Below are 23,665 nucleotides of genomic sequence, written 5' to 3' on the forward strand. Positions count from 1 at the left end.
ATAACGAGGTTGTTATATGGCCATGAATGTGCCTGAAATATTATTTACATTCAGTGATTGACTCGTGTGCTATATGTGGGTCTACTATGGGTCTAAGGAGAAAATACAACTAAGATTGATAAAAGTTTATCGACCACTCTGGGGACACAGAACCTTACCAGGTACATGTTGGCAGAACGCGAGTCAGTAGATGTAGATATGAAATGTGGTAGGAGATTACTATTCACAAGACGATGATACTGCCATCATCGGACATACAAGCGACCAATGTGAATGCAGTGTGTTGTAAACCATGTCAGATATAGACTGACCTGGCAGGATGTGCTTGGGAAATATACACCGTCTTATGCCAGCTGACTAATGCACTAGGCGACACATGGCATCCCGAACAACAACTGCTGTTGCTTGTCTTCACGAGCATTTGAGCTGAACGATGGCTAGCTGGATCAGCATCCCCCATTCTATCCTCTCTATCACATGGGAGTCTCTGCCACATTAAGCTTTGATTGTTCTGCGGTCAAGCGGCCACCTGGGGTAAACAACACGGCTGGCCTGTAATCCATCTGCTTTGTTCGATACGGTGATACCCAAGCCTCTCTTATTTTGAGTTTCAGTTCCATATTCTCCAATTTCGCTGCTTCTTTCTTTCCTCCCAATCTTTTCTTACCTGTTTACTTCCCTGATTGTCTCCCCGATCAGACGCCACAAGCCATGGCGGACGGTGAACCCTCATACATAGACTACGAGGCCTTCCTAGACCCGGAATTCTCACCCGCCTCGTTTGCCAATTCCTTGGTTGTAGCCACCAACAATGCAACAGACACACCGCTGGACCTTTCAACCCCGCTTTCACGGGTGTTATTCGATCTTCAGGAGATCGACACCCACATCCATGCGCTGACCACTAAGTCTGCCCTCCCCCTACTGACGCACACGCGCGACCAGACCGCCGCAGCGGGCCGTATCCTCAAAGAAGCCGAAGAGCAGATCGCTTCGGTAACGCAGGGATATGAGCGGCTGGAAAGGGAAGTTCTCCGCAAATGGGAAGCTGCCGATGAGGCCAGGGTGGCTGCAGAGAAGTCGTTGGCTACTGTACGACTCGCACGAGCGGTTGCACGCTGCCTTTCTCTAGGCCGACAGCTGGAGAGCCAGCTTGCAGAGATCGGGGGTCTTGATGCCACAGCCCCTGCAAAGGATGACTACCGGACGCTGGAACGGGCCGCCTCCACGATTGTGAGTCTACGTCGAATGTTCTCTGAGACGGCAGTAGGCGAGGAGGGCCATGGACTAGACCGTGTCAAAGTCATCCGAACACTGCGCAGTGAGCTTGTCATTCCCGCCGAGAACATGGTCAAGACGAGAGCACAGCAAGCCATCGGTCGATTCACCATGTCGACCATTGCAAGTGCAGGCTCTGGCTCCCAGTCACAAATGAGTTACAAACAGGCGCGCGATGCCAGAGCACGCCTCGTTTCTGCCGTCAACATCTTGTATCTGTTATCGCCGGTCCCTAAGAATGTCACCTCCGCAGCAAGCTTCCAGCCAGACTTGCTCCTCTCAACCCTGCAAGGATACATGCAAACGGCCATTTCCTCGTCCCTGAGTAACCTCACTCGGGCGCTCACCATGTTGCCCACTCTCGAGCGCACTCTCTCCGACCTGTCTGCACGCTGCCAGGATGTCTTTGCCCTGGAAGCTATTCTCAACAACCTGCGTCCACCCTCGCATCCACTCTTCCCCCCAGCAGCACCTGCTGCAGCTGCAGCTGCTGGCACCCGCAACGGGGAACAGCCGGAACCACAGGTCCAAGCCAGTGGCAAGAATAATTTGCTGCAACCATTGCTGAATGCTCTTGACACGTCTTCCCTCCCATCTTACTTCTGGCGATCACTCGCATCGTACCTCGCGGGTCGTGTGCAGGAAATTATCAACCGCGGCGGTGTCTCCGCCCGGACATTGCGCTCCAATCGGGACCGTATCAAGAAGGAAGTCAAGGACTGCGTTCTGCGGGGCTCGCAGCTCCCCACGTCGATTCTCGGGACTGAGAAGCGACTGGGGGTGGACTCGGGATTGGAGAGGAGCTGGGAAAGGGAAGCAGCTGTTATGGTCAGTTCTATTGCCAGTGTACTAGATAGACAGGCATGATGGGGGTGGATTTAAGGCTGTGCAGTATGTATTATAATGATAAATAGCTACCAACTAAATACAATAACGCCATAATATACCCTACCACAAACCATCAAACACTTATGTATGCACAGTGAGTAAGTTAGTTACCTCAGGCACACAGTCAAAGCAAGCAAACAAGCAAGCAAGAAAGAGTAAGTAGTACAACAGACCCATTTCCCATGTGAAATGTGAATTAGACACGGTACATGTCCATCAGGTACACACTGACCACATACACATACATACCTACATGCATACATGCAGCATAATCATCATCATCAGCTGACACCAACCCACCTGCGCCCCATCCCCTCCCCCCATCCCCCCTGGCTTGCCTTATTCTTCCACATCTCCAAACAAAATAAATAGTAAGCGTGAAAGTGGTAGGTAGTAAGTAGTATTACTCAACTGTGCAACCGTAACATCTCTGAACCAATCATGGGGGGTTTACTTCGCCTCACTTTTACTTTTCTTTCCCTCTTCTTTTGTTTTTCTTTCTTTTCTTTATGTTACTGAATGGTCTACTTACTACTACTACTAAGCTAGCATACGTATGCTTTGACTGATTTGGTTATCTGATATTTGATGTTTGTGGGCTGATAATTTTTGTCGGAGGATATTTTGTTCATATTTAGGGTTTACTCTTACTACAATTACTACTATGGTATAGTTTTAGAATGGATTTGCTTTTTTGCCACTACGTAAGTGTGTATGTATGTATGTTATGTCTGTGCCTAGATACGATACGCACTGACTTAATCATGGATTATCGATAGAGTAATGCGTAAGTAGTATACAGCCTGTGTACTAGGTGGTAGGAGGATTGTTGGTTGGTTGGCTGGGTTGATGTATGATGTGAGTCATACATGTTACTTAGTAACTAGATACTAAGTTAACTAGTTAGTCTACAGGTAACTTAAGTATTAGGTTAAGTTTGGGGTTTGGGTTTCGATTTAGTTTCTTAATCTGTTAGTTAGTCGGGTGCTACAAAGTAGTGTGTATACCTAATGATATAGATGATATCTATGGCTGGAGATATATATTCTTCGGCGGAAAGGGATTGATCAAGGACGGATGGAAGGAAAGCACCGTTTAGTAGATACTTACTTGCGCTATGATATATGTTGTTCCATTAGTGTGCTGCAGTGTGTGTAGAGAGGAAGTGTTTTGCCGCCGGAGAAAGAGAGAGATATAATCACATAATGTAAGACGTCAGCATTCTGGATGCAGGACCCGCTGTGATCTGATGGGGTCTTATACGTAAGCGTTTAGGTGGATAACTTGTTGCTGATGGGATTCCTAATTTTCTTTATTTATTGTCTTTTTTCTTACTTGTTTATTGTGCATATTTATCAAGTGGTTTGGGTGTTGATTATCTACTACTATACGGAGAAGATGGTATATGTTCAACGAACAATGAAGTACTAGGTAGTAGTAGTAGTAGTAGTAGTAGTAGTAGTAGTAGATACCCCAACAATACCTTACCAGGTACACCCCTCTCTTGCAACGCAGGTACCTGCTTTGTACTCCATCTCTCAGCGGGTAGCACAAGCAGACTAAGGAAAAAACGAAACCACTACTAGTTAGTCCTGTCAGCCAGTCAGCTAGGCCAGATAGCACACACACCACATACATCCGTGCACGCGCCCTTCTTCTTCCCTTTCTCTATTCTCCCCTCTTCTCATTAGCTCCGGGGACATCCCACTTGGACTACACAAGTTACTTATCATAACCCCGCTTTCCCATTGATAAGAACCCGACGGCAAGGAGGGGAAGGGGAAAAAAGGTGAAAGGAAATAATAATAGATAGATTAGAGGCGAGGGATGCACTGGCAGTTCCCGTCATCGCCGATTATCGATGTTTCAGATACAACAGGGATGGGACAGACCCGTGTCACCTGTCATCAATCATCATCATTGATTGAACCTGTCTTACGGGATCCCCTCACACCCGCTTTTATCCCTCTTCAGCATTTACTACAGCCATCTTCCTCCTCTTGTCTCCCTACCGCTCCCCCTTGATGGACATCGTAGTAGCCACTAAAGATGATCTTGGCACAAAAGGGGGAAACTAAACCTGATTGACTCTCTTTTTTGCCCCTCAGTGGCGCGCGCGTGTGCCGGTGGGCTTATCAGGTTTTGGAAATGAGGGGCAAGCAACCAGTGCAAATGGAGGAGAAAGATGGTGGTGGTGCAATGATGAATGGGCCTGCTGGTCGGGGAGGCGTGGTACCTTTACCTGTGCGTTCGCCCGTGCTCCTGTGCCTTACCTGCTCTTGCACCTGTTCATTGGTGGATTACTAGACTGGCAGTGCCACGTCGATCACCCAGACCGGATCTCTGCAGTGCTAGAGGGGGGAACTAACTTACCCGCCCTTTTTTACGAGACGAGCGTTTCCACCCCCTCTTCCCTTCGACCCTGGGAATGATGGCGAGATCGGACTTGGTTTGAGGTGCTAGTTTTTACGATCCTGCTGGGAGTTGAAGGTCTGGGGGACCGGACTGATTCAACTAGAGCTTGGTGCCGCTACCTTCCGAGTGGAAGTTAGGTTAATCTAGGATCGGGCAACTGACGGGTTGCTTCATGCTGACATATGACATATGTCGTTGTATAGCACGGCTCAAATTGAATAGCCTGTTCAGCGTGTGGGTTTCCAAAATAGCTGGACATTGGCTGCCAATCTGGGCTGGAGAGAAGTGTACACAGTACTGTAAAACCCCCACGATCCCATCAATAAGGCCAATGCGGGACACTAATGCATTGTTCACATCTTTACTCACCACGGTAAAGTAACTTTTGCGAGGCTCGCAGGCCTATACTCCGACGTCCTATAAGCACGGTGCTCCGCCTACTTGGGTTATCTCTTCCATGCTTAGGCTAAGTAGCCCCGCGCATGGGGAATCCAGGGAAAGCTGCTGTCAATCGGCGCGCTTTTGACTCCAATCTCCATACCGGGGAGCACATCATCACTCTAACATGTGGCGTTAGCTGTCCGCGTGCACCCCCAGATGGACTCCTCTTTGTCCCGCATCAACCAGAGGTCATAGACGCGATGAAGAAGCTTCCATCGACTCCCGTGCCGTTTGCAGGTGCTAGAGAGGCTGGCGAGGAGATGCGTGCAGACACCTGAGTGCCCTACTTTGACTTTGCTCCAGGTTTTCCCCAGAGTCTAAATAAATTGAATTACTATTGTCCACCGGGGTCTTGAGTTCAAGAAGGAACCTTATCAATGTCCTGAACGCGGCCATGATGAAGCCTGCTGGGGGGTTAATGCTGCGCTCTTCGTTAATCAGGAACAAGCTTTCAGCCAGTTAGTTCAGGCCTGACGTATATCACTGCCATTAACATCGACATTGTCATGACGATACTGCTAATCTTCCTTGGTGGGGATTATGAAACGGAGTGAGCGTCTCAAATAGAGTGTGCCGTTGAATGTGAGATGACACTGAGATGTCGAGCCATCTACTCAGTAGTATACCGGCGAGGACATGAATTTGTGACGAGGCCGATGTAAGGTACTGCAGCGTTCGGCCCGGAGAATTCCACCTCAAACTGCAGGTGTGGAAGCCCCGGAACCCATTGTGCGACATTCCGTTCGTATTCCACGCTGAATCCTGCTGTCCTGGGCCGTTTGATAATCCAGTCAGGCGTTGGCCGGCTTACGCAGTCGTCGCACCCTGTGCCTCCCCTCTCCGGCAGCATTGCAGCCTAGATCTCACAATATACCGTCCACACTGAAAGAAAGGTGGACCTTCATGTACCTTTAATCCGTTTAGTCTATACGGAATCTAGTTTGGCAGGCAGGCAGTCAGTCAGTCAGTCACAATGTGTGTATTTAGGCAATTAGTCAACTTTTCCCTATTTCACTATTCTTTCCCTCTTCTCCCCCTCTCGAACCCCCGGATTGCCCGGTAACGCCGCTCTGTGCCACGCCACGAGACATGGCACACACTCTGCACCGCAACATTTGGCTCAGGCCCTTTTCCTTTTCCCCTCCAAACTCACGAACGGATGTCTGGGTGGTGGACAGACCAAAGGCGAAGAAGAGAAGAGCAGATCTGGGCTGGGGGTTTTGTCACCGGTCAAACTTACCAGACAAAGGGGCGAGGGAGCATTGAGTGGTTAACGTCACCGAGAGTCGCCGCCCGTGGGCCATCCGCGGAGGATTTCTGGTCAGCACCTGGACTCAGCCGGGCAAGAACGATTCATGAATCATCAAACAGTAATCCGTCCAGTTGACGGGCAGCCCTGGCACCGGGAAAAAGTAGCCGATCGGTGCCCCCCTCTGCGGTGCCCCACTGGCTGCAGTGCCTGGTGCCTCACCACTCACCACTCTTTTTCTTGGACGGGCCTCCTCCGTTATATGAACTGTCCAAGAAGGACCCTTGATCCAGACGACCATGGCACCGCTCCAGACAGACCTGGGCCGAGAACTTCTTTTGGGGCCAATTTAGCCAGCCTTACCGAGAAACAACCTCGAAGAAGCCCATTCATCCGAATAAGTTTTGGGTTCTCGAGGGAAGGTGATCAAACCCTTGGGAAGGGTCTTCGCAAGCCAGCCCATCTTGTTGCCCGCTTCCTTCTCTGGCGATTGCTAAGCGCTGGGTTCCTGATACGGGGTTCATACCGGCGCGTACGAGCGGTATTGATTCGGTGTGCCCATCCTCTCTCATTTTTTGTCTTCCTTGGGATACTGGATACCTCCAATCTCGCCATATCGGTGTATCAGGTACTTTGCCTCGTAGATACTATCGTATCTTTCTTTTCTTGTCTCTTTTCTCTGCGATGTGTCGGGAAGGGATAAAACCGGGGTTGCCGACCGATGACCACTCGATGAAACAGAATCCTACAGTCCAACTTCCCATCGTTCAGGCAAACCCAAGGCTCCAACCGTCGGCGAGACTGGCTCATGAATTCATCCAACTGGAGTATCTCCACCGGTCTTGCGATCGATGATTCGTGTCCATCGGTCCGGACCAAGTCGTCAGTACCTGGGGCTAAAAGAGTTTACCTATCAACCTTCACTCTCAACCCCCCGGTGAGTTCATTATTCGCCCGAACTCTATAGAGGACAAATCCGCATCGTCACCGTCATGTTGATCAAACTGTAAACTCAGGCGCTATCCGTTCCTCTCCAACGATCGTACGTAGCATTGCGGCGGTGACTGGCCAAGTCGCCGCTCTCTATCTAAGTACCCTGTACCCCCGACCGAAGGTACTCAGCCTTGTAGTCTGAATAGATGGTGGTTTTTTCTCCCTTTCTTTCTTGTAGGGTAAATTTGTCTGGTACCCAAAGGGGGAAAAAGAGAAGAAAAATATTAAGTAAAATAAGGATTCTTACTCTTTCTGGATGAGTATTCGACTTTATACTTACCACTACCACTACCGCTACCACTATCTACCACCATTACTACTTACTACTTAGTACTCTTCTTCTCTCTCCACCGGTTTTTCCCCCTCCTCTTGACGCCTGTTTCGTCTCTTTCTGAACCTCTCTCTCTTTCTCTCCTCATCTTTCTCCCTTCTCACCTCCTCTTTCTTCTCTTTCTACCACTATCTACTCTCTATTCACTACTACACTACTCTTCCTCTTTGTGCCCACTCGTTTCCCCGTCCGCTGCCGAATCGACCGTTGTTTCCGATAAGCCTCCAGCTGCTTCTCCATCTCCTCCTGAAGTGTTTCTGGCTGGGGTCCTGACGCCCGGCACTATCGTCGTCACCATTCACCTGTTTGGGGTGGGTGGGTTGCCGTCATCTTCACCCTGGTTACAGGCTACACACTACTAGTACTACTACTACTTGTATGGACTCTCACCCTTCCCTTCCCTCCAATCTAAAGTTTGGGATCCATCAGCCTCCTCTTCCTCTCTTGTTGTTCTTTTTCTTCGCCTACTTACTTGACTTTCCCGTCTCACCCTCTGACCATCCATCCTTCTTCCCTTTCCATTCTTTCCCATCCTTCCTTTCCCTTCCTTTCCAACAAATCCCCCTCCCCCTCCCCTCATCCTTCCCATCCATCACCGCCCCTCGTGGCCCTGGTGCCTGTACATCATCGCTTACTAGTGCCCAGCCTAGCTTGGACCTGGTTGGTTTCGTCCCTATACTATTTATATGATTCATACAATTTTTGATTTTTTGTGGCACTCCATATCACATTTTAGTTTCTGATTTCGGTTGTTGTTGTTGTTGTTTTTCTTTCTTTTTTTTCATCCTGTTCTATTTTCATTTGACTTCTCCGTTTATTGTTTCCGTTGCGCATGCCTGGTTTCTCCCCGGACGATCCGTAAACCAGGGGCCCGATCGGTTCGCGATACACCTATTTTTATTGCCATTAGTTCAGGTCTTGGCTGGGTCGGTGTCCTGACTGTCATACCCACAACCAGGACTCGACGTCGGCGGGAAACTCGATCGAGTCCGCCAAATCTCTCCAAACAACAACCACCGCTGACCACCTCCAACTACCACGTCCTCATCCTCCGTCGCCGCCGCCGCCTCTTTTCCTATTAGTGATCACCGATACACCTGCCTTAAACCTCACCTCCCTCCCTTCTCCGTCATCGTATCCTTCTGCCCGTTCAGTCCACCAGTCTTATCTGTCGGTCGATCAACCAGCTGTCCCTACCTCCTCTCGGCCAGGTCGATCTGTGAGCGATGCGTCCTCACACCTAATGGTCGTGCCCTTCCATCTATCGTGTACAACCTGGCTACCCTTGCTTCGCCATCTTCGTCGGGCATTCGGCTAAACAGGTCATCGCCATTTGTCTCCAACATTCCTCACTTTTCAACCCCTCGCTCGGATTTCAAAACACCTTGAGTTACCTCCCCTCCTTCGTAAGTTTTCCAAAATTCTTTTTTTTTCCTCCCCCTCCTCGTTCGCCCGATACCAGAAACCACAAAGACTCCCCCTCACTACTCCCTTGCTGGTAATGTTTACGCCTTCTTTGAGGTGGTAAAATCTATTCACACAACGGAAATTATGTTCAAACACGATGGTTCATTTGCTTACATTGCTGCGCACATTTATCCAGTAGTCAGCATCGTGCGATCGACACCGCGTTTTTGACATCTTGAAACCTCCATCTTTCACCCTTGAAACGGCTCGAGCTCGCATTCCGTCGATCGCTCGCCTGCCCGGTTTTCGGAACAGTACATAGACTACTCGGTGGAGTCGAGGGTTGCCCTCGCTGTCAATATGTCTTCATTCTTACCTGTGAATAATATTTCATCGCCGCCAGACCGCGTCATGGAGGAGGCGACAACATCTTCCACACCTCGCCCTCACGCCAAGCCCGGCGCGGCGCCCCAAGATACGACATCGTCCATGATCGCTGCCCACGACGAGAGCACGCCTCGAAACATAAATAGCATCGAAGACTCACATCACCATGCCGACTCCCAGGGGAGTGCATCGCTGACCTCAGAGGATGCTGTACACGGTGAGTCGGATGAAGGATCTGAACATGAGGCGGAAAATAAGGGTGGCGCTCCACCTTCGAAAAAGAAGAAGGGTCAACGATTCTATTGCACAGACTTCCCACCGTGTAACCTGAGTTTTACAAGAAGTGAACATCTCGCTCGACATATCCGCAAGCATACCGGAGAACGTCCGTTTCAGTGTCACTGTTCACGTCGCTTTTCCCGTCTCGATAATCTGCGACAGCATGCTCAGACGGTGCACGTCAACGAGGAAATTCCTGGAGACTCTCTTGCAGCCACTGGAACACGATTCCAGCGCCAGATCCGGACAGACCGTGTACGACCCCAAGGTCGAGCTAGAGCAGGAACCGCGGGCAGTCAGGGAACCCATAGCAGAGGTCACAGTCGAAACCTATCTGCGTCGAGCATTACCTCAACTGCGTCCACCTTCAGTCAGCCCCAGGAGCTTCGTCGCCGACCTCCACCCTTGATGATGGCGAATGATAGGGCGCGTCTGATGGAGCCGATGGACGCCCCTAGCACGCCACCAGCCCGCGGAATACCCGGTCCAACAGCCGGCGGATCTCCCTACACGCCGTCTCACCACATCTTCTCAGCGGGCGGCAACGGCAGCCCGCACGTGGCTTCCCCCATCTCTACGGCATCACAGGCCTCGGGCTTCTGGGAGGGCAAAACTGCCGCCCGCCGTCTCTCCGTTCCTACGGGTGCGAACCCGTTCGCATCGCAACACGTCAATGCCTACCCGCCGAACTACGTTCCGACGCAAGCGTATGCTCCTCATGGAGGCGTCTATGCGAGCCCTGTCAGCTCGTCCTACTCACTCTCCCGCGACGAAACAAACCACGGTGCTACCGACGCTGATCTCCGGAGAAGGACTTGGCATCCTTCGACTTGGTCTACGGTCCCTCGGCCTGCTACAAGCGGTCTCAGCAACTACCAGACGCCAGAAGTGTTTAAGCCATCTTTTGGCGCCAATGGATCAACAGAGCAGCCACCGCGGCTGCCTGGAATTGAGAGCTTTGATAAGGTGGTGGCTCAAAGGCCCTTGACACCGCCCGTTCGGCGGTCGAGTCCGATGCAGATCGACAACCCCAACAAGCCTCCTCCGAATTATAACCTTGCCGGGGGCTACAACTACACACAGCCCGCTAAACGACCGGCGCCGCCAATCTCTGGCCCTGGTCACCGACGGGGCCATGTCTCTTGGGACATGTCATTGCACACGAACCTCACTGGCCTGCACATCAGAGACAAGCCCCCACAGCGGGACGCATCGAACTGGAGCCAGCAGACCATTGCAGAGATTCACAATGTGGGATCTCGCCCCTCGTCTTCGTACCAACCACAGTTCCACGATTACCGAGGACATGGGCATGCTCCTTCCTACAGCAATGCTACCTCGAGCTCTCAGGCCACGCGAACTTCGCCTGAGGACTCCAGTAGCAGTGAAGGGGTACATACTCCCTCAACGGCGTCCCTAGAATACCATCCCGCCATTGTGCACAACAATGGCTATGTGGAGCCGCACCACCCCCCGTTTTCATCCGATACTTCTCATGCAGTACGCACCCGTTACCCGGAGTATCGCTGAGGGCCAAATCACTGATTGAACTGCAGGCCTGTCCCCCGCTTCCCCCACAGACTGATAGCTATCACGGCAAACATGATCCACGGTCCGAATTCCTACCCCACACCGCCCGAGAGCCTGGAATGGGTCGGCTGGAGGCACTGGTTGCCGTTGCCACGAGTGAGAACAAAAGCGCAGCGAAGCTGTTCCTGTGAAGAAGTCTTGGTGTGAACATGTTGGATGTCCTCTGCGAGCAGGGGGTTTGAGTGGTTTCAAATTCCGAAGTCGATCTTTCTCGGTTTTCCCGCCATTTCCTCTTTTGTTTCGAGCCGGAGTTGTATAGTACGGGGCGCCCGGTCTTTTTCTTTCTGGGGGATCCTCTACATTTTCTTTGTTCTTGATATAACTGCGGATTGCTAGATACTTTAGCCTCTCGTTACTCGGAGCTGCACACCACCGCTCGGCTGCGGGAATCTTTATGATGTGATGACTGACGAATAATGCATCAGTGGGTTGGATCGATATATGGGCTTCTCTGACAATTGCTGTGTCTTCGTTCGGGTGTTTTCTTTTCTTTTTGTCTTTTGGTTTTCTTGTCCGGTTGCATGTTTTGGCGTTCTCATCACCTCCGGTCTGCTGTCCATAGTGCATGAAGATACCCCCCGGCCTTGATCTCGAGCTCAGCTACGAGGTTATGGAAGGAGTTTCCTACTCTGGTCGTGGTGTGGCTTCGATTGTGTGTTCGGCTTCTGTCTATATCTATCCATTGCGCTCTCCTTGTGGTGTCCAAGTGTGGCCCTCTGTGTATTTCATTATATGTGTCTTTTTTTCTGCGACAGTGAGGATTCAATTAGCAACCAGCTGCGGGTAAAGTGATAAATGTCAGAGAATCAATTCCATTCCAATTGTACTTTGTAACTGGTGGGTAACTACTACATAGTCAACATGAAGTAGATAACAGCCCCATCATGACGTGTTCGATTAACAACAGCCCACTCCAGCAACATCTACCTTATGTCCTTCGTTAGTACTTGTGTCAGAAGCAAGAAGAGTTGGGTCATGGAAGCCGTTGGACCCGATGACCTTGCAGTGACGTAGTGTCGGTCCCGCAGCCGATCCTCGCCGCGCCGGAGCAGCATAGCTCTGTGGCTATCTGCACATACCTCTACTACACAAACAATATATGAGAGAAGTAGTAACAATACAAACCTCTACAATTGAATCAAGTACCCAGATCATCTGATTCGCACAAGCAAAAACACCTAATAATTCATAAGTAAAACAAACAAGAAAACAAAAAAAGAACCGACTGCACCACCCGACGAAGAGGAGAAGAAGACCGAAGCCGGACCCTAACCCCCCAAAAGACGTCATACCCTGTGACACTGCCTAGTTAGTTAGCCACTTGCACTCATTACTTTCTCTTTGCCCAGCCTAACAACCAAAGGTTTCATTTCCAGCTTCAACTCATCTACAATCTATAAGTACCTGTCTGTTGTCTCCCTCCTGTACCGGATTTCATTCAAGCTGCGAACAACAATAACAAGCATTCCATTCGAATTGTCTGTCTATACCTTCTGAAGAAAGTTCATACATACATACATACATTCACCATGTCGAAGAACCCTACCGCTCTCTACCTCGGCATTGCTGCCCTCGGCGCCGGTGGCTATTACATGTACCGCGCTGGAGGCGATCCCAAGGTTGCGAAGGAGGAGATGAGACGTATGCTAGCCACTTCTTTCTTTTCATCGTTGACGATGGGTGTTTGCTAATGCTGGATGTTCGATGGTATTATAGATGACGCCCATCTCGCCCGTCTCAAGGCACCCACAGGCGATCAAGCCGAGAAGGCAGGTGAAAAGGCAGCGTATGAGGCACGGTTGAATGTTGATGAGGCGGTATGTCATACCCTTCTTCTCTTTTTATCACATGGTGTGAGACGATGAATGCTAATGATATTGTGTGATGATGGTGATAGATCGATACCGCCAGCAAAGACGCCAAAGATAGCATGAACCGTCTGGAGAAAATTGGTCGCGACAAGACGGCTGAGTTGCGCTCCGGGGCTGAGAAGTTGGAGGGTAAGGTTGAGGAGAAGGCAGCGGAGGCGAAGGGGGCCGTGTCGGGGTGGTTTGGAGGGAAGAAATAATCTTGAAGCCTCTTGGAAGTGATTTTATATGATTGATGGTGAGGAGGTGTAGGAAGGGTGGTTGATTGGAAAACGAGGCTTAGCTGGGCTGGGCTTTATGATGTTGATGCCTTCTTAATATGCATCGTTTTTATAATTATTCTGATGATAAGAATGACGAGTTGCGTCTTGTCTGGATATGTTGTTCATGTACTTAACTACGTGTATCTGGGTTAAGGTGATGGTGTTATGTTAATGGATGATGCATTTATCTACCATCTTCTCTCTATGTCTGAATACTGGTGTCTGTATAGGTTGGATTATGGTTAAGTGGGATAGTTACGTAGTTGTGCGGAGCCAGAGTATGACCTAGTTAGTAAGGTTAGATGACTACGGTCTAGCCAACTACCCAACTAAAGTGCAAAAATAGTGGGGAGAGAGAGACAGAGGGAGCAATGTTCTAGAGCATACCTCCGACCCCAATCTGCAGGACTTAGTCTAGACTACAGTGCGGGGGGTTACGGTATGCTGCATTCCGAGGCTGATTATTGCTGTAGAGACTGAGAAATATCAACATTCATTCTAGTCATATGAGACCAAGAAAGTATGGCTTATATTGAGAAAACAACAATCTCTTTCAAGTGAATAAGTGTATGATATAACCCTCTTCTGCATCCATCAAAAGTCAATGTGATCATGACCCGCAGCTAAAGTTCCAACTCAAAACTAATATTACCCTTTCCGGCCAACACGGATACGCCAAAGACACCAGACGCGCCTTGATCGCGTCGCGCGTGAACTCCACCTAAAATCCACGCTACCCGCTGTTACCCATCCATTTGTCCCATCCCTTAAAGAAAAAAGAATAATCATTCCCCGTTTTAGTGGATTTTCTCTAACACTCATATTATCTTCTTCCTCCTTTCCCCAGACTTCCCATACATACACTACTACTACTTATATCCTATCTTATCTTAAGGGTCTAATTGTTTAATAATTACTCTATGATACGCCAATAGGATTCCTATCCCTTAATTTCCTCATTTTAATAATCGGAAACCGCGATGCCGCGCACTTATTCCACAAGGCAGGCGGCCAGAGGCCTGCAACAGCAGCAGCAACCAGGCATCCAGAGCTTCGCAAGAGCAACTAAGCCCGGCGTTGTAGCTCCTCCCTCCTTATCGGATATTAAGAAGCCCGCTACGACAACAACGAATGTCCCGGTCACGCCTTCCAAGAAACGCAAACTAGTCGAGCTCGAAAACGTCGACTGCCGGGGTCCCCAGGGAGTGGAAAGCACGGATGCGGTCACGCCTTCCAAGTCTCTTCGATTGGGAGAATTGACCTTGAATACGCCTAGAAGTGGACATTATGCACGGTCATCGGTGTCAGTGAGGAGGAGCGGCTCGGCTGCTACTGCTGTTCCTGAGCAGCCGCCGAGTACCCCCTCGAAGCGCACAGGTGCTAGGAAGACAACCACAAAGCCAGCTCCTGTGAATCGTCGTGCAGCATGTGTGGAGGATCTCGTAAACCTGCATGGAGCGTTCCTGAAGGCTGTTGCGCTTCATGCTATGCACAATGGTGTTACTGCCCCTGCCGACCTGAGAGAACTGCTCCCTACCATTGAACGACTCTGGAAGAAGCGGAAGGTGGTAATTAAGGATCTGCAACGACTCCTTTGGGTTCTGGACCAGGAGCCCTCATCGACAGCGTTTCCCGGATATCGGATCGCGAATTATGGACTGGGAAGGGTGTGTTTGGAGCGAATTGTACGGGAGGGCGAGGAGCGGACGAGCGAGAGTGAATTGCAAGAGCGATTTGAGCAGAGCGTGGATTTGCTTTGGGAGAAGGCATTGGATGCGGTGGACGGAGACGAATCGAGGGTGGATTTCGTCAACACGCTGGGCGTTGCGACGATCCAAGAGTCGTTGACACCGTTCACCACGTTCCGGAAGGGACAGCAACGGTTGCAGGACTTGAGGGGCGGGGTGATTCGACTGAAGACGGAGAAGTTACGTGCAGATGGGAAGGATGATGTGCCAGAGAAACCGATCGATGCGGCAAGTACGCGGCGGAAGGGGTTACTGGAGCGCATCAAGGATAAGCAGCTGCGACAGGCGACGTTGCCGCCGCCGCCGTCGAAGCAGGAGCTGCTAAGGAGGGCAGCTGCGGAGCGCGTGGAGGAGGTTTCGGGGGTTCTGGCGCTTCTGAGACCTGCTGGGTATGTTGGGACCGGAGCGAAGGCCGTGATGGCTGCGCAGCGGACGCCGTTCCGGATCGAGATGATTGCGCAGCACGTCCGGGATTCTGTGCGGAGTCCGATATCCCAGCAGGAAGTGGAGATTTGTTTGGAGATTCTGGCCCGGGAGGATATTGCCGGGGGGTGGGTGAATCTCGTCACGGTGAATCAGATGAAGTCTGTGGTTCTTAAGTCATGTGCGGATGTCCAGCCCAAGGAGATTGGGGCCAAGGTGGCCCAGTTGAAGCTTGGCTGGGAAGGGTCCGAGGCGCAGAAAACTGTTGCTTCTGCTGCTTGATATGGTTACGTTGGATAAAGCTGTGTCTTTCGTTTGGATGGATGTTCTGTTTGATACCTCATCTGGGTGGCCTGGTATGCCTCCGGCATTATGATTGCATTGTCAGCGGTATGTAGCATTAGCATATGTATGTAATGATAGTATAAAAACAAGTATTACAACTATAACTGTGCTTTTCCTATCCGTATATCCAAGTGTATTCTTTCCTCATCTTCATGTCCATACCTCAGGCAGCAGATCCCTTAATTAACCCGGCGCGCGGACGCGTATACACGTGACCGCGTTTTCCGCAGCGCGTCGGCGGCCATACCTATCAACTATCAACTATCCGCAGCTTAGCTTTGAGCCCATACCTCCAACGACCGACAAGCAGGCGCACAAGTCTCTTTCCTCGTTGGAGATAGACTATAGCATCATGTCTTCTCGACCAGATCTTAAGGTAAGCTCCATCTGCTCTAAGAAATTTTGAAAAGAGAAACTGGCTGACATTGGACCAATCGTACTATCTAGGTGGACGACGAAGTCGGCTTCATCCGCTTCTACCGCTCCATTTCTTCCTCCTCCGACAACGACAACAACAATGAGACAATTCGAGTTTTCGACCGCGGAGACTGGTACTCCGCCCACGGCGCCGAAGCCGAGTTCATCGCTCGCACCGTTTACAAAACCACCTCTGTGATCCGCAACCTCGGCCGGAGCGACACAGGCGGCCTGCCCTCCGTGACGATGAGTGTGACTGTATTCCGCAATTTTCTGCGCGAGGCGCTATTTCGACTCAATCGGCGAGTGGAGATCTGGGGCTCTGCGAGCGGGCGCGGCGGACAGTGGAAACTCATTAAGCAGGCTAGTCCCGGAAACTTGCAGGATGTGGAAGAGGAATTGGGGAGTGTGGGTGGATTGAATATTGAGGCCGGGGCGCCGATCATTCTGGCTGTGAAGATATCTGCGAAGGCCGGGGAGGCGAGGAGTGTGGGGGTTTGTTTTGCGGATGCGAGTGTTAGGGAGCTTGGTGTGAGTGAGTTCTTGGATAATGATGTCTATTCGAATCTGGAGTCGTTGGTGATTCAGTTGGGAGTGAAGGAGTGTCTTGTGCAGATGGATGCCGGGAGGAAGGATGTGGAGCTGGGGAAGGTGAGGAATATTATGGACAGTTGTGGGATTGCAGTGTCGGAGAGGCAGAGTGGTGACTTTGGGGTCAGAGATATCGAGCAGGATTTGACGAGGTTGTTGAGGGATGAGAGGTCTGCGGGGACGCTGCCGCAGACTGAGCTGAAGTTGGCGATGGGTTCCGCGGCGGCGCTGATAAAGTATCTCGGCGTTATGACGGATCCGTCCAACTTCGGTCAGTATCGTCTGTATCAGCATGATTTGTCGCAGTTCATGAAGCTGGATTCGTCGGCGCTGCGGGCTTTGAATCTCATGCCGGGTCCGCGGGACGGATCTAAGTCGATGAGTCTGTTCGGGTTGCTGAATCATTGTAAGACGCCGGTAGGAAGCAGGTTGCTGGCGCAGTGGTTGAAGCAGCCGTTGATGGATAAGGCTGAGATTGAGAAGAGACAGCAGCTGGTGGAGTCGTTTGTGATGGACACGGAGCTTCGGCAGACGATGCAGGAGGAGCATCTGCGCTCGATCCCGGATTTGTATCGCTTGGCGAAGCGATTCCAGAGGAAACAGGCGACATTGGAGGATGTCGTGCGTGTGTATCAAGTCGCCATTCGCCTGCCGGGTTTTGTTGCGTCGCTGGAGAATGTGATGGATGAGCAGTATCAGACGCCTCTGGAAGCGGAGTATACGTCTAAGCTGCGCAGCCATTCGGATAACTTGGCAAAGCTGGAGGAGATGGTTGAGACGACGGTGGACTTGGATGCGTTGGAGAACCACGAGTTCATTATCAAGCCTGAGTTCGACGAGAGCTTGCGCATCATTCGCAAGAAGTTGGATAAGCTGCGTCACGATATGGACTCGGAACACCGTCGCGTGGGCCGGGATCTGGACCAAGAAGTCGACAAGAAGCTGTTCCTGGAGAACCATCGTGTGCATGGCTGGTGCTTCCGACTGACTCGCAACGAGGCAGGCTGTATCCGCAACAAGAGAGAGTACCAGGAGTGCTCAACCCAGAAGAACGGTGTCTACTTTACGACTTCGACAATGCAAGCGCTCCGTCGCGAGCATGATCAGCTGTCTTCCAACTACAACCGCACCCAGACTGGTCTGGTTAGCGAGGTTGTTGGTGTAGCTGCTTCCTACTGCCCTGTCCTGGAGCAGCTTGCAGGCGTTCTAGCTCATCTCGATGTTATTGTGAGCTTCGCGCATTGTGCAGTACACGCCCCTACGCCCTATGTCCGCCCCAAAATTCACCCGCGCGGTACTGGAAACACGATTCTGAAGGAGGCGCGGCATCCCTGCATGGAAATGCAGGATGATATTTCATTCATCACCAACGACGTGTCGCTCATTCGTGATGAGTCTTCCTTCCTGATCATTACCGGTCCCAACATGGGTGGTAAATCGACCTATATCCGACAGATTGGCGTCGTTGCGCTGATGGCTCAGACGGGCTGTTTCGTCCCCTGCTCCGAGGCGGAGCTGACTATATTCGACTGTATCCTTGCTCGTGTTGGTGCGAGTGACTCGCAGCTCAAGGGTGTGTCGACTTTCATGGCCGAGATGCTTGAAACCTCAAACATCCTCAAGTCCGCGACCTCGGAGTCCTTGATCATCATCGATGAACTTGGTCGCGGAACGAGCACATACGATGGTTTCGGCCTTGCATGGGCTATCTCAGAGCACATCGTCACCGAGATTCGCTGTTTCGGCCTGTTTGCAACTCACTTCCACGAATTGACGGCCCTGGCCGATCGCTACCCCAAGTCGGCCAAGAACCTACATGTAGTGGCTTTCATTGGTGATGGCACAGGCGATGAGGAGAGCAAAGATTCGAAGCGGGACCAGGTCACGCTACTGTACCGCGTCGAACCGGGCATCTGTGACCAGTCATTCGGTATTCACGTCGCTGAATTGGTTCGCTTCCCGGAGAAGGTGGTCAACATGGCGCGACAGAAGGCAGACGAGCTTGAGGACTTCACTTCCTCCGGAGCACAGGGACAAGAGTCCAATATGTCACTTGACAAGTACTCGCAGGAAGAAGTTGAGGAGGGAAGTGCTCTCCTCAAGGACATGTTGCTGAAGTGGAAGGAAGCAATCGAGGCACCCGGCAAGGACCTGACGGTTGAAGAAAAGCGCCAGATCATGCGCGACCTTGTCAACAGTGATCCGAAGTTACAAGCGAACAAAGTGTTCCAGGGCATTAAAGCTCTGTAAGTCATGGGTACGAGTTTGCTGCCATTCAAGTTTATAGCGTCTGGGAGTTCGGAATGGGATTATTTGTATGTTGGCATGGGTCAATGGGTAAATGTCTAGAAGAATTTCTTTGTTAAATCTAGTTTAAGGCGCACAATACAAAAGCATGCCTCAAATCTTCATCTACATCGTACTGTGTAGTAGCATACATGTATACCCAGTCACGTGGGACCGCGGAGATCTAGACGCCTCAGGGTTGCGGTCCGCATCTTCCCCGTCGCCCACTCCGTGCCTTGAGACTTCCAGCTTGCCGGTTGATTGAGAAGCTCTCATTGTCTTTGATCTCCTCTTGTATGACTTGTCAGCCTGTCTTGTGCGATCGTCACTCTTTTTCGGCAATTTCGCTTCCGCTTCCAGCCCTCTTCACTCCCGTCAGCAATGCGCGCAAACTGAAGCGACCACCCGCCGGACAGCTTGATTCATGCACCCCTTTTCCATCCTCACTCTCGGTATCTTCGTAGCGGGCTACATCACCGCGAGGTGGGATCTTGTTACTCGCCTATACGAATTGGCTATATTCGCCTGGGATCACGGCGTTGTGGTATGCTTCGTTCTGCTACCTGTTCCTTCGCGCAATCGCGGTAACCGAACAACGGACGGGCTAACTTCTCCCTCGACTATAGACACGGACCGCCAAGGGTTTCCTCCTCTTATCAGTATTCTTCTTCCTTCTAGTACTTCCTATCAATCATATAGCTGCGACTGAGGGTGAATTGGTATGCTACTATCGCAGTGGCTGGCTTGCCGTGCTGTTGCGGAACGGCCATACAGCTATGAGATCCCGAACAAGGCTGATATTCTTGATTAGCACCCTCGATACGTGCACCTGGGCGTCTCCGCGCGCGAACAACTACGCCGTCGAGGCTCCTTTTAATCGCGGTTGGAGGATGTCAACATGCTCATGAGCGATGGGTTGCTACGGGTATTTTGGCCATACGATCTTCCCCGGTCATCGTCGCCAGGAGTGATTGTTGGATGGCGGAATTCAGAGGTGGACTTTTTCGTTTTGACGGTCTTGGAAGATGTGGAGGTAAAACTGGGTTATACTGTGTTCATGCTGGGAGCGAGAGGCAGCTAACATTTGGCCGATAGCCCCGGAATGTCGACAACGCTTTGCGGGCGGGGATACTTTTCCGCAATAGCCCCCATCCTATCGTGCGCATATTCGCTCTATGTGGACGTTCGGCTATGCATGTCCTAGGATCGACTAATTCGCCAGATCCGCCAACGGCTTTCAATCCGTCCCATCTTTATGTTACTACGAGTTCGTCAGGCAAGGTCCCTCGGATCTTCTGTCCGCCGGAAACAAACCTGTCTGTCCAGGTTATCATGTTTCATCGGCCTCATCCGACCAGGATGGAATACATGTCTCTGGAACCGATCTCTCTGGCATTGGGCGACAAGGTGTTTGGCTCAGATAAGTCAGATGCTGTATCCGACAAGATTGATACTGAAGAGGAGTCGGACAAGGCTCAAGCTGGAATGCTGGTGGAGAAGTTGAAGCTCCACACGGTAGTCAAGCATGTTCCGTCGTCTAAAGAACAGGCACTCCCCCTCATCATCAACCAGGTCAATTGCGCTTATGAGATGGGAAAGCTTATGGAGAAGAATAGCCATTTGGTAGGCATCCGTGTCAAGAGAAGCATGAGTGTGGGTGAGCGGGTTGTAGAATCCGCTACTACGTTGTGGGATCTCTTCGTTCTCGGCGTCTCTTATGTCTTCTGGCAGTGGATCTGGCCTGTAATTACCCGCATATTCATTGTTGGGCTTGTCTTCCATCGCACGATTGCAGAGATTGTCCTGCAGATTCTCGAATGGCGCGCTCGCCCTGATGCCGCTGCTCTGAAAGACATATCTGCGACAGCTCAGCAGGTGGATATTCGATTACAGCAGTTCTGTTACTGGCCCATACAATATGTGAAACTCCGCCAGAGGAAAGATAATTGGGAGAGTGTGACTACGAGTCATCCGGACTACATCCGCTTCTACAACAGCTTGTGGCTTGTCGCCAACGATGTGATTATTGGAATTGCACTGGGGTCATACATTATCGACAATGCCAACTGGGTCGCCTTTCAGATCAGTTTCATCTTGACAGGCTACACAGTGGAAGGGCTACAGGGTACTATTTCCTGGCTCATGGACTGGCCGGCTGGTCTTAAGCTCAATAACGAACTCGCCGCGTTCTTGGGTGACCTTTTCTTGTGGGTCATAGAAAATTGGGCGGGTAAGCTTGGATTCCCAGTCCTCTTAATGTTTTATTTTGGGCTAATTAAACCATAGCTTGCATTGCCAACTTGCAACCTTACCTACCACATATCATTTACGTTGTCGGCTGTTCCAGTTTCGCCGGGGCAAGTATGCCAATTGCCCTGTTTTCCGACCTCATATCTATATTGACAGTGCATATCTACTCTTTCTACATCGCTTCTGCCCGGATTTTTAACTGGCAACTTACCATCATTATCTCGCTTTTCCATCTTTTCCGCGGCAAGAAGCGAAACGTGCTTCGCAACCGTATAGATTCATGCGATTATGATCTTGACCAACTACTTCTTGGGACCATCTTGTTCACCGTTCTTTTCTTCCTCCTACCCACGGTTATCGTCTTCTATCTCGCCTTCGCGAGCGCGCGGATGTTGATCATTTCGCTTAAGGCAGCTCTCGATACCTGCTTGGCATTCTTGAATCATTTCCCGCTTTTTGCACTGATGCTCAGAGTCAAGGACTCACGGAGACTGCCAGGTGCGTTACGTTCAGGTCTTATCGAAGTCCAATTAGCTAATTGCATTCTCAGGTGGGATACATTTCGAGCTTCGTGAAGAGCACGACAAGTCCTCGACAAGCAAGTCGAGCGTCACTGTGCCTTATATTCACCTTGAGGTTAGCAGCCAATTCCCACTGAGCCATCAAATGCTAACCTAAACAGTCTATCCCTCTTACTCTCCGTGCCATGTTCGATCAGTACTTCCAACTGGGTCATCGCCTACGGAAACATTATCTTTCCCCACAAGTCATCTTCTGCCTTGTGACCGGCCGCTTTGTGCCTCCTATCCACCGCCGCAACCTGTACGGCATGCAGTACAGCATGCTTCCTGCACGCCGGGCGAGCATGACTGAGGTATGGTCGATGCTGACACAACCTCGCAAGACCAGTAGTAGCAGCAGCAGTTCCTCGTCCATGGTTGGAGGCATGGGAACTGCAGCGAATGGGATACTGAAGGTTCCAGGGGCGTTTGGCCAAGGCGAATTGAGGAGGCGAGGGCATCGATAGTATATGATTCATGTCGCATTAGATAATAATCTAGTATATAATGTTGATACACGATATAGAGACGGGTTGCAAGATCAAGCTTTAACCTTCAGTATATGCTTCATATATAGTACAACCTAGCTAGATACAGTATTGCTCGATACCACAGTTAGAACTCCTGCCATGATAGCAAAAGCGTCTAGAGAGATGCACCCAAAACGCCAGAATGACATGTGTTAATAATACAATCGTAGACTCGTCTTCTCTCGACAATGAAACACCCGATAGGAGAGTCAGATACAGAACAAAATAAGATGAGATGAGATGAGATGAATGCTTCGCTGGGCGGGGTTTCTGGACCAACCCTATGTCGTCGGAGAGGAGAGGTCCATCGTAACCAACATCTCTAATGCAAGAAAAACACATCGGAAGAGGAACGAAAGGAAACGAAAGGAAACGAAAGGAAACGAAAGAAAAGATGGATAAAAAATTGTGAACACAACGCATCAGCTTTTCCGCGTGTATTCAGCTTCGCTCTCCTTCGCACTCTTGCGAGCATCATCAAGCATGGTGTCGATACCCCGTTCTTTCAGTGCGAGCTTTTAGATAAGATTAGTTAGGTAACTTTTGAGAGCTGGTTTCAGCTGGGCCATACATTCAGACAAGCCCTGTACTTTTTGAAAAGCTCGTCGCAATCATTAGAGGCGGTGTTGCCACGGAGGTACTCTGCGGGTCTTTGGTGAGTTATATGCTTATTTGGGGCAAGGCACATAAGACTTACTTTCGCTGTACCATTTCAAGAAGCATGTGTCATATTTTCTACTCAAATTGTTAGTTGGAGATAAAATATGTGTCGAGGTGTGCTGGTGAAGGAGTCGTACTCTTTGATATCATTGCACTCGGGGGCGATTGATGCTGACATCTTGGGTCGGATGAATCGGACAATTTCTTCCACAGATAATTTAGGGTATGAGATAGAGGAATCTATTTTTTGTCTATGTATAGATGCTGAATCCTCGAGTGCATGTAAATGAAACCTGCTTTCCAGTTGAGATCATCTTCATTGCACCTTATGTAATCCATCTTCGAGATCACTCGTGATGATCACTAGTACTATTCAAGCAGGCGGTCAGCATCAACCGGCGCGACGATTTTCTCCACCTCCGACTGCTTTTTTTTCTTATCCAGGAAAGACAAGTCCACTCCCCAT

The 23,665-nt window shown here is 50.5% G+C and overlaps 6 protein-coding genes across 6 annotated transcripts; 5 read left to right on the forward strand and 1 right to left on the reverse strand.

The window, feature by feature from the left end:
* Positions 1-711: 711 nt before the first annotated feature.
* BO79DRAFT_214964 (Golgi transport complex subunit COG5) lies at positions 712-3,265 on the forward strand (the record flags this gene model as incomplete). The annotated part of the gene is made up of 10 exons (XM_025683256.1): positions 712-2,106; positions 2,193-2,260; positions 2,291-2,321; positions 2,557-2,559; positions 2,716-2,720; positions 2,840-2,870; positions 2,946-2,953; positions 2,988-3,024; positions 3,074-3,080; positions 3,186-3,265. The coding sequence occupies 10 exons, from the start codon at positions 712-714 to the stop codon at positions 3,263-3,265; spliced, it is 1,665 nt and encodes a 554-aa protein (XP_025542855.1).
* A 6,097-nt stretch (positions 3,266-9,362) lies between these two features.
* Positions 9,363-11,389, forward strand: BO79DRAFT_140226 (C2H2 transcription factor; the record flags this gene model as incomplete). The annotated part of the gene is made up of 2 exons (XM_025678216.1): positions 9,363-11,168; positions 11,225-11,389. 2 exons carry the CDS (start codon positions 9,363-9,365, stop codon positions 11,387-11,389), a joined length of 1,971 nt encoding a protein of 656 aa, XP_025542856.1.
* A 1,227-nt stretch (positions 11,390-12,616) lies between these two features.
* On the forward strand, positions 12,617-13,553 carry BO79DRAFT_243608 (uncharacterized protein). The gene is made up of 3 exons (XM_025685303.1): positions 12,617-12,899; positions 12,975-13,075; positions 13,156-13,553. The coding sequence occupies exons 1-3, from the start codon at positions 12,788-12,790 to the stop codon at positions 13,324-13,326; spliced, it is 384 nt and encodes a 127-aa protein (XP_025542857.1). The 5' UTR covers positions 12,617-12,787; the 3' UTR covers positions 13,327-13,553.
* An 816-nt stretch (positions 13,554-14,369) lies between these two features.
* On the forward strand, positions 14,370-15,842 carry BO79DRAFT_243609 (DNA replication factor Cdt1 C-terminal domain-containing protein; the record flags this gene model as incomplete). Its single annotated transcript, XM_025685304.1, has 1 exon — positions 14,370-15,842. One exon carries the CDS (start codon positions 14,370-14,372, stop codon positions 15,840-15,842), a length of 1,473 nt encoding a protein of 490 aa, XP_025542858.1.
* A 415-nt stretch (positions 15,843-16,257) lies between these two features.
* Positions 16,258-22,476, forward strand: BO79DRAFT_140657 (uncharacterized protein; the record flags this gene model as incomplete). The annotated part of the gene is made up of 8 exons (XM_025678228.1): positions 16,258-16,281; positions 16,353-19,159; positions 19,579-19,651; positions 20,089-20,232; positions 20,295-21,429; positions 21,606-21,947; positions 22,000-22,085; positions 22,132-22,476. 8 exons carry the CDS (start codon positions 16,258-16,260, stop codon positions 22,474-22,476), a joined length of 4,956 nt encoding a protein of 1,651 aa, XP_025542859.1.
* Positions 22,477-22,961: 485 nt separating this feature from the next.
* On the reverse strand, positions 22,962-23,377 carry BO79DRAFT_252099 (uncharacterized protein; the record flags this gene model as incomplete). The annotated part of the gene is made up of 4 exons (XM_025685905.1): positions 22,962-23,054; positions 23,111-23,181; positions 23,237-23,274; positions 23,337-23,377. 4 exons carry the CDS (start codon positions 23,375-23,377, stop codon positions 22,962-22,964), a joined length of 243 nt encoding a protein of 80 aa, XP_025542860.1.
* Positions 23,378-23,665: the final 288 nt, after the last annotated feature.

This window comes from Aspergillus costaricaensis, assembly GCF_003184835.1.
Source record: "Aspergillus costaricaensis CBS 115574 unplaced genomic scaffold BO79scaffold_6, whole genome shotgun sequence".
In the NCBI taxonomy this organism is placed as follows: Eukaryota; Fungi; Ascomycota; class Eurotiomycetes; order Eurotiales; family Aspergillaceae; genus Aspergillus; species Aspergillus costaricensis.

Bases quoted from the DNA above. Each gene is read 5' to 3' on its own strand.
- BO79DRAFT_243608 (XM_025685303.1), top strand. From the start codon at position 12,788: ATGTCGAAGAACCCTACCGCTCTCTACCTCGGCATTGCTGCCCTCGGC. The intron at 12,900-12,974 runs GTATGCTAGCCA...ATGGTATTATAG, and splicing joins TGCGAAGGAGGAGATGAGAC to ATGACGCCCATCTCGCCCGT. The intron at 13,076-13,155 runs GTATGTCATACC...TGATGGTGATAG, and splicing joins GGTTGAATGTTGATGAGGCG to ATCGATACCGCCAGCAAAGA.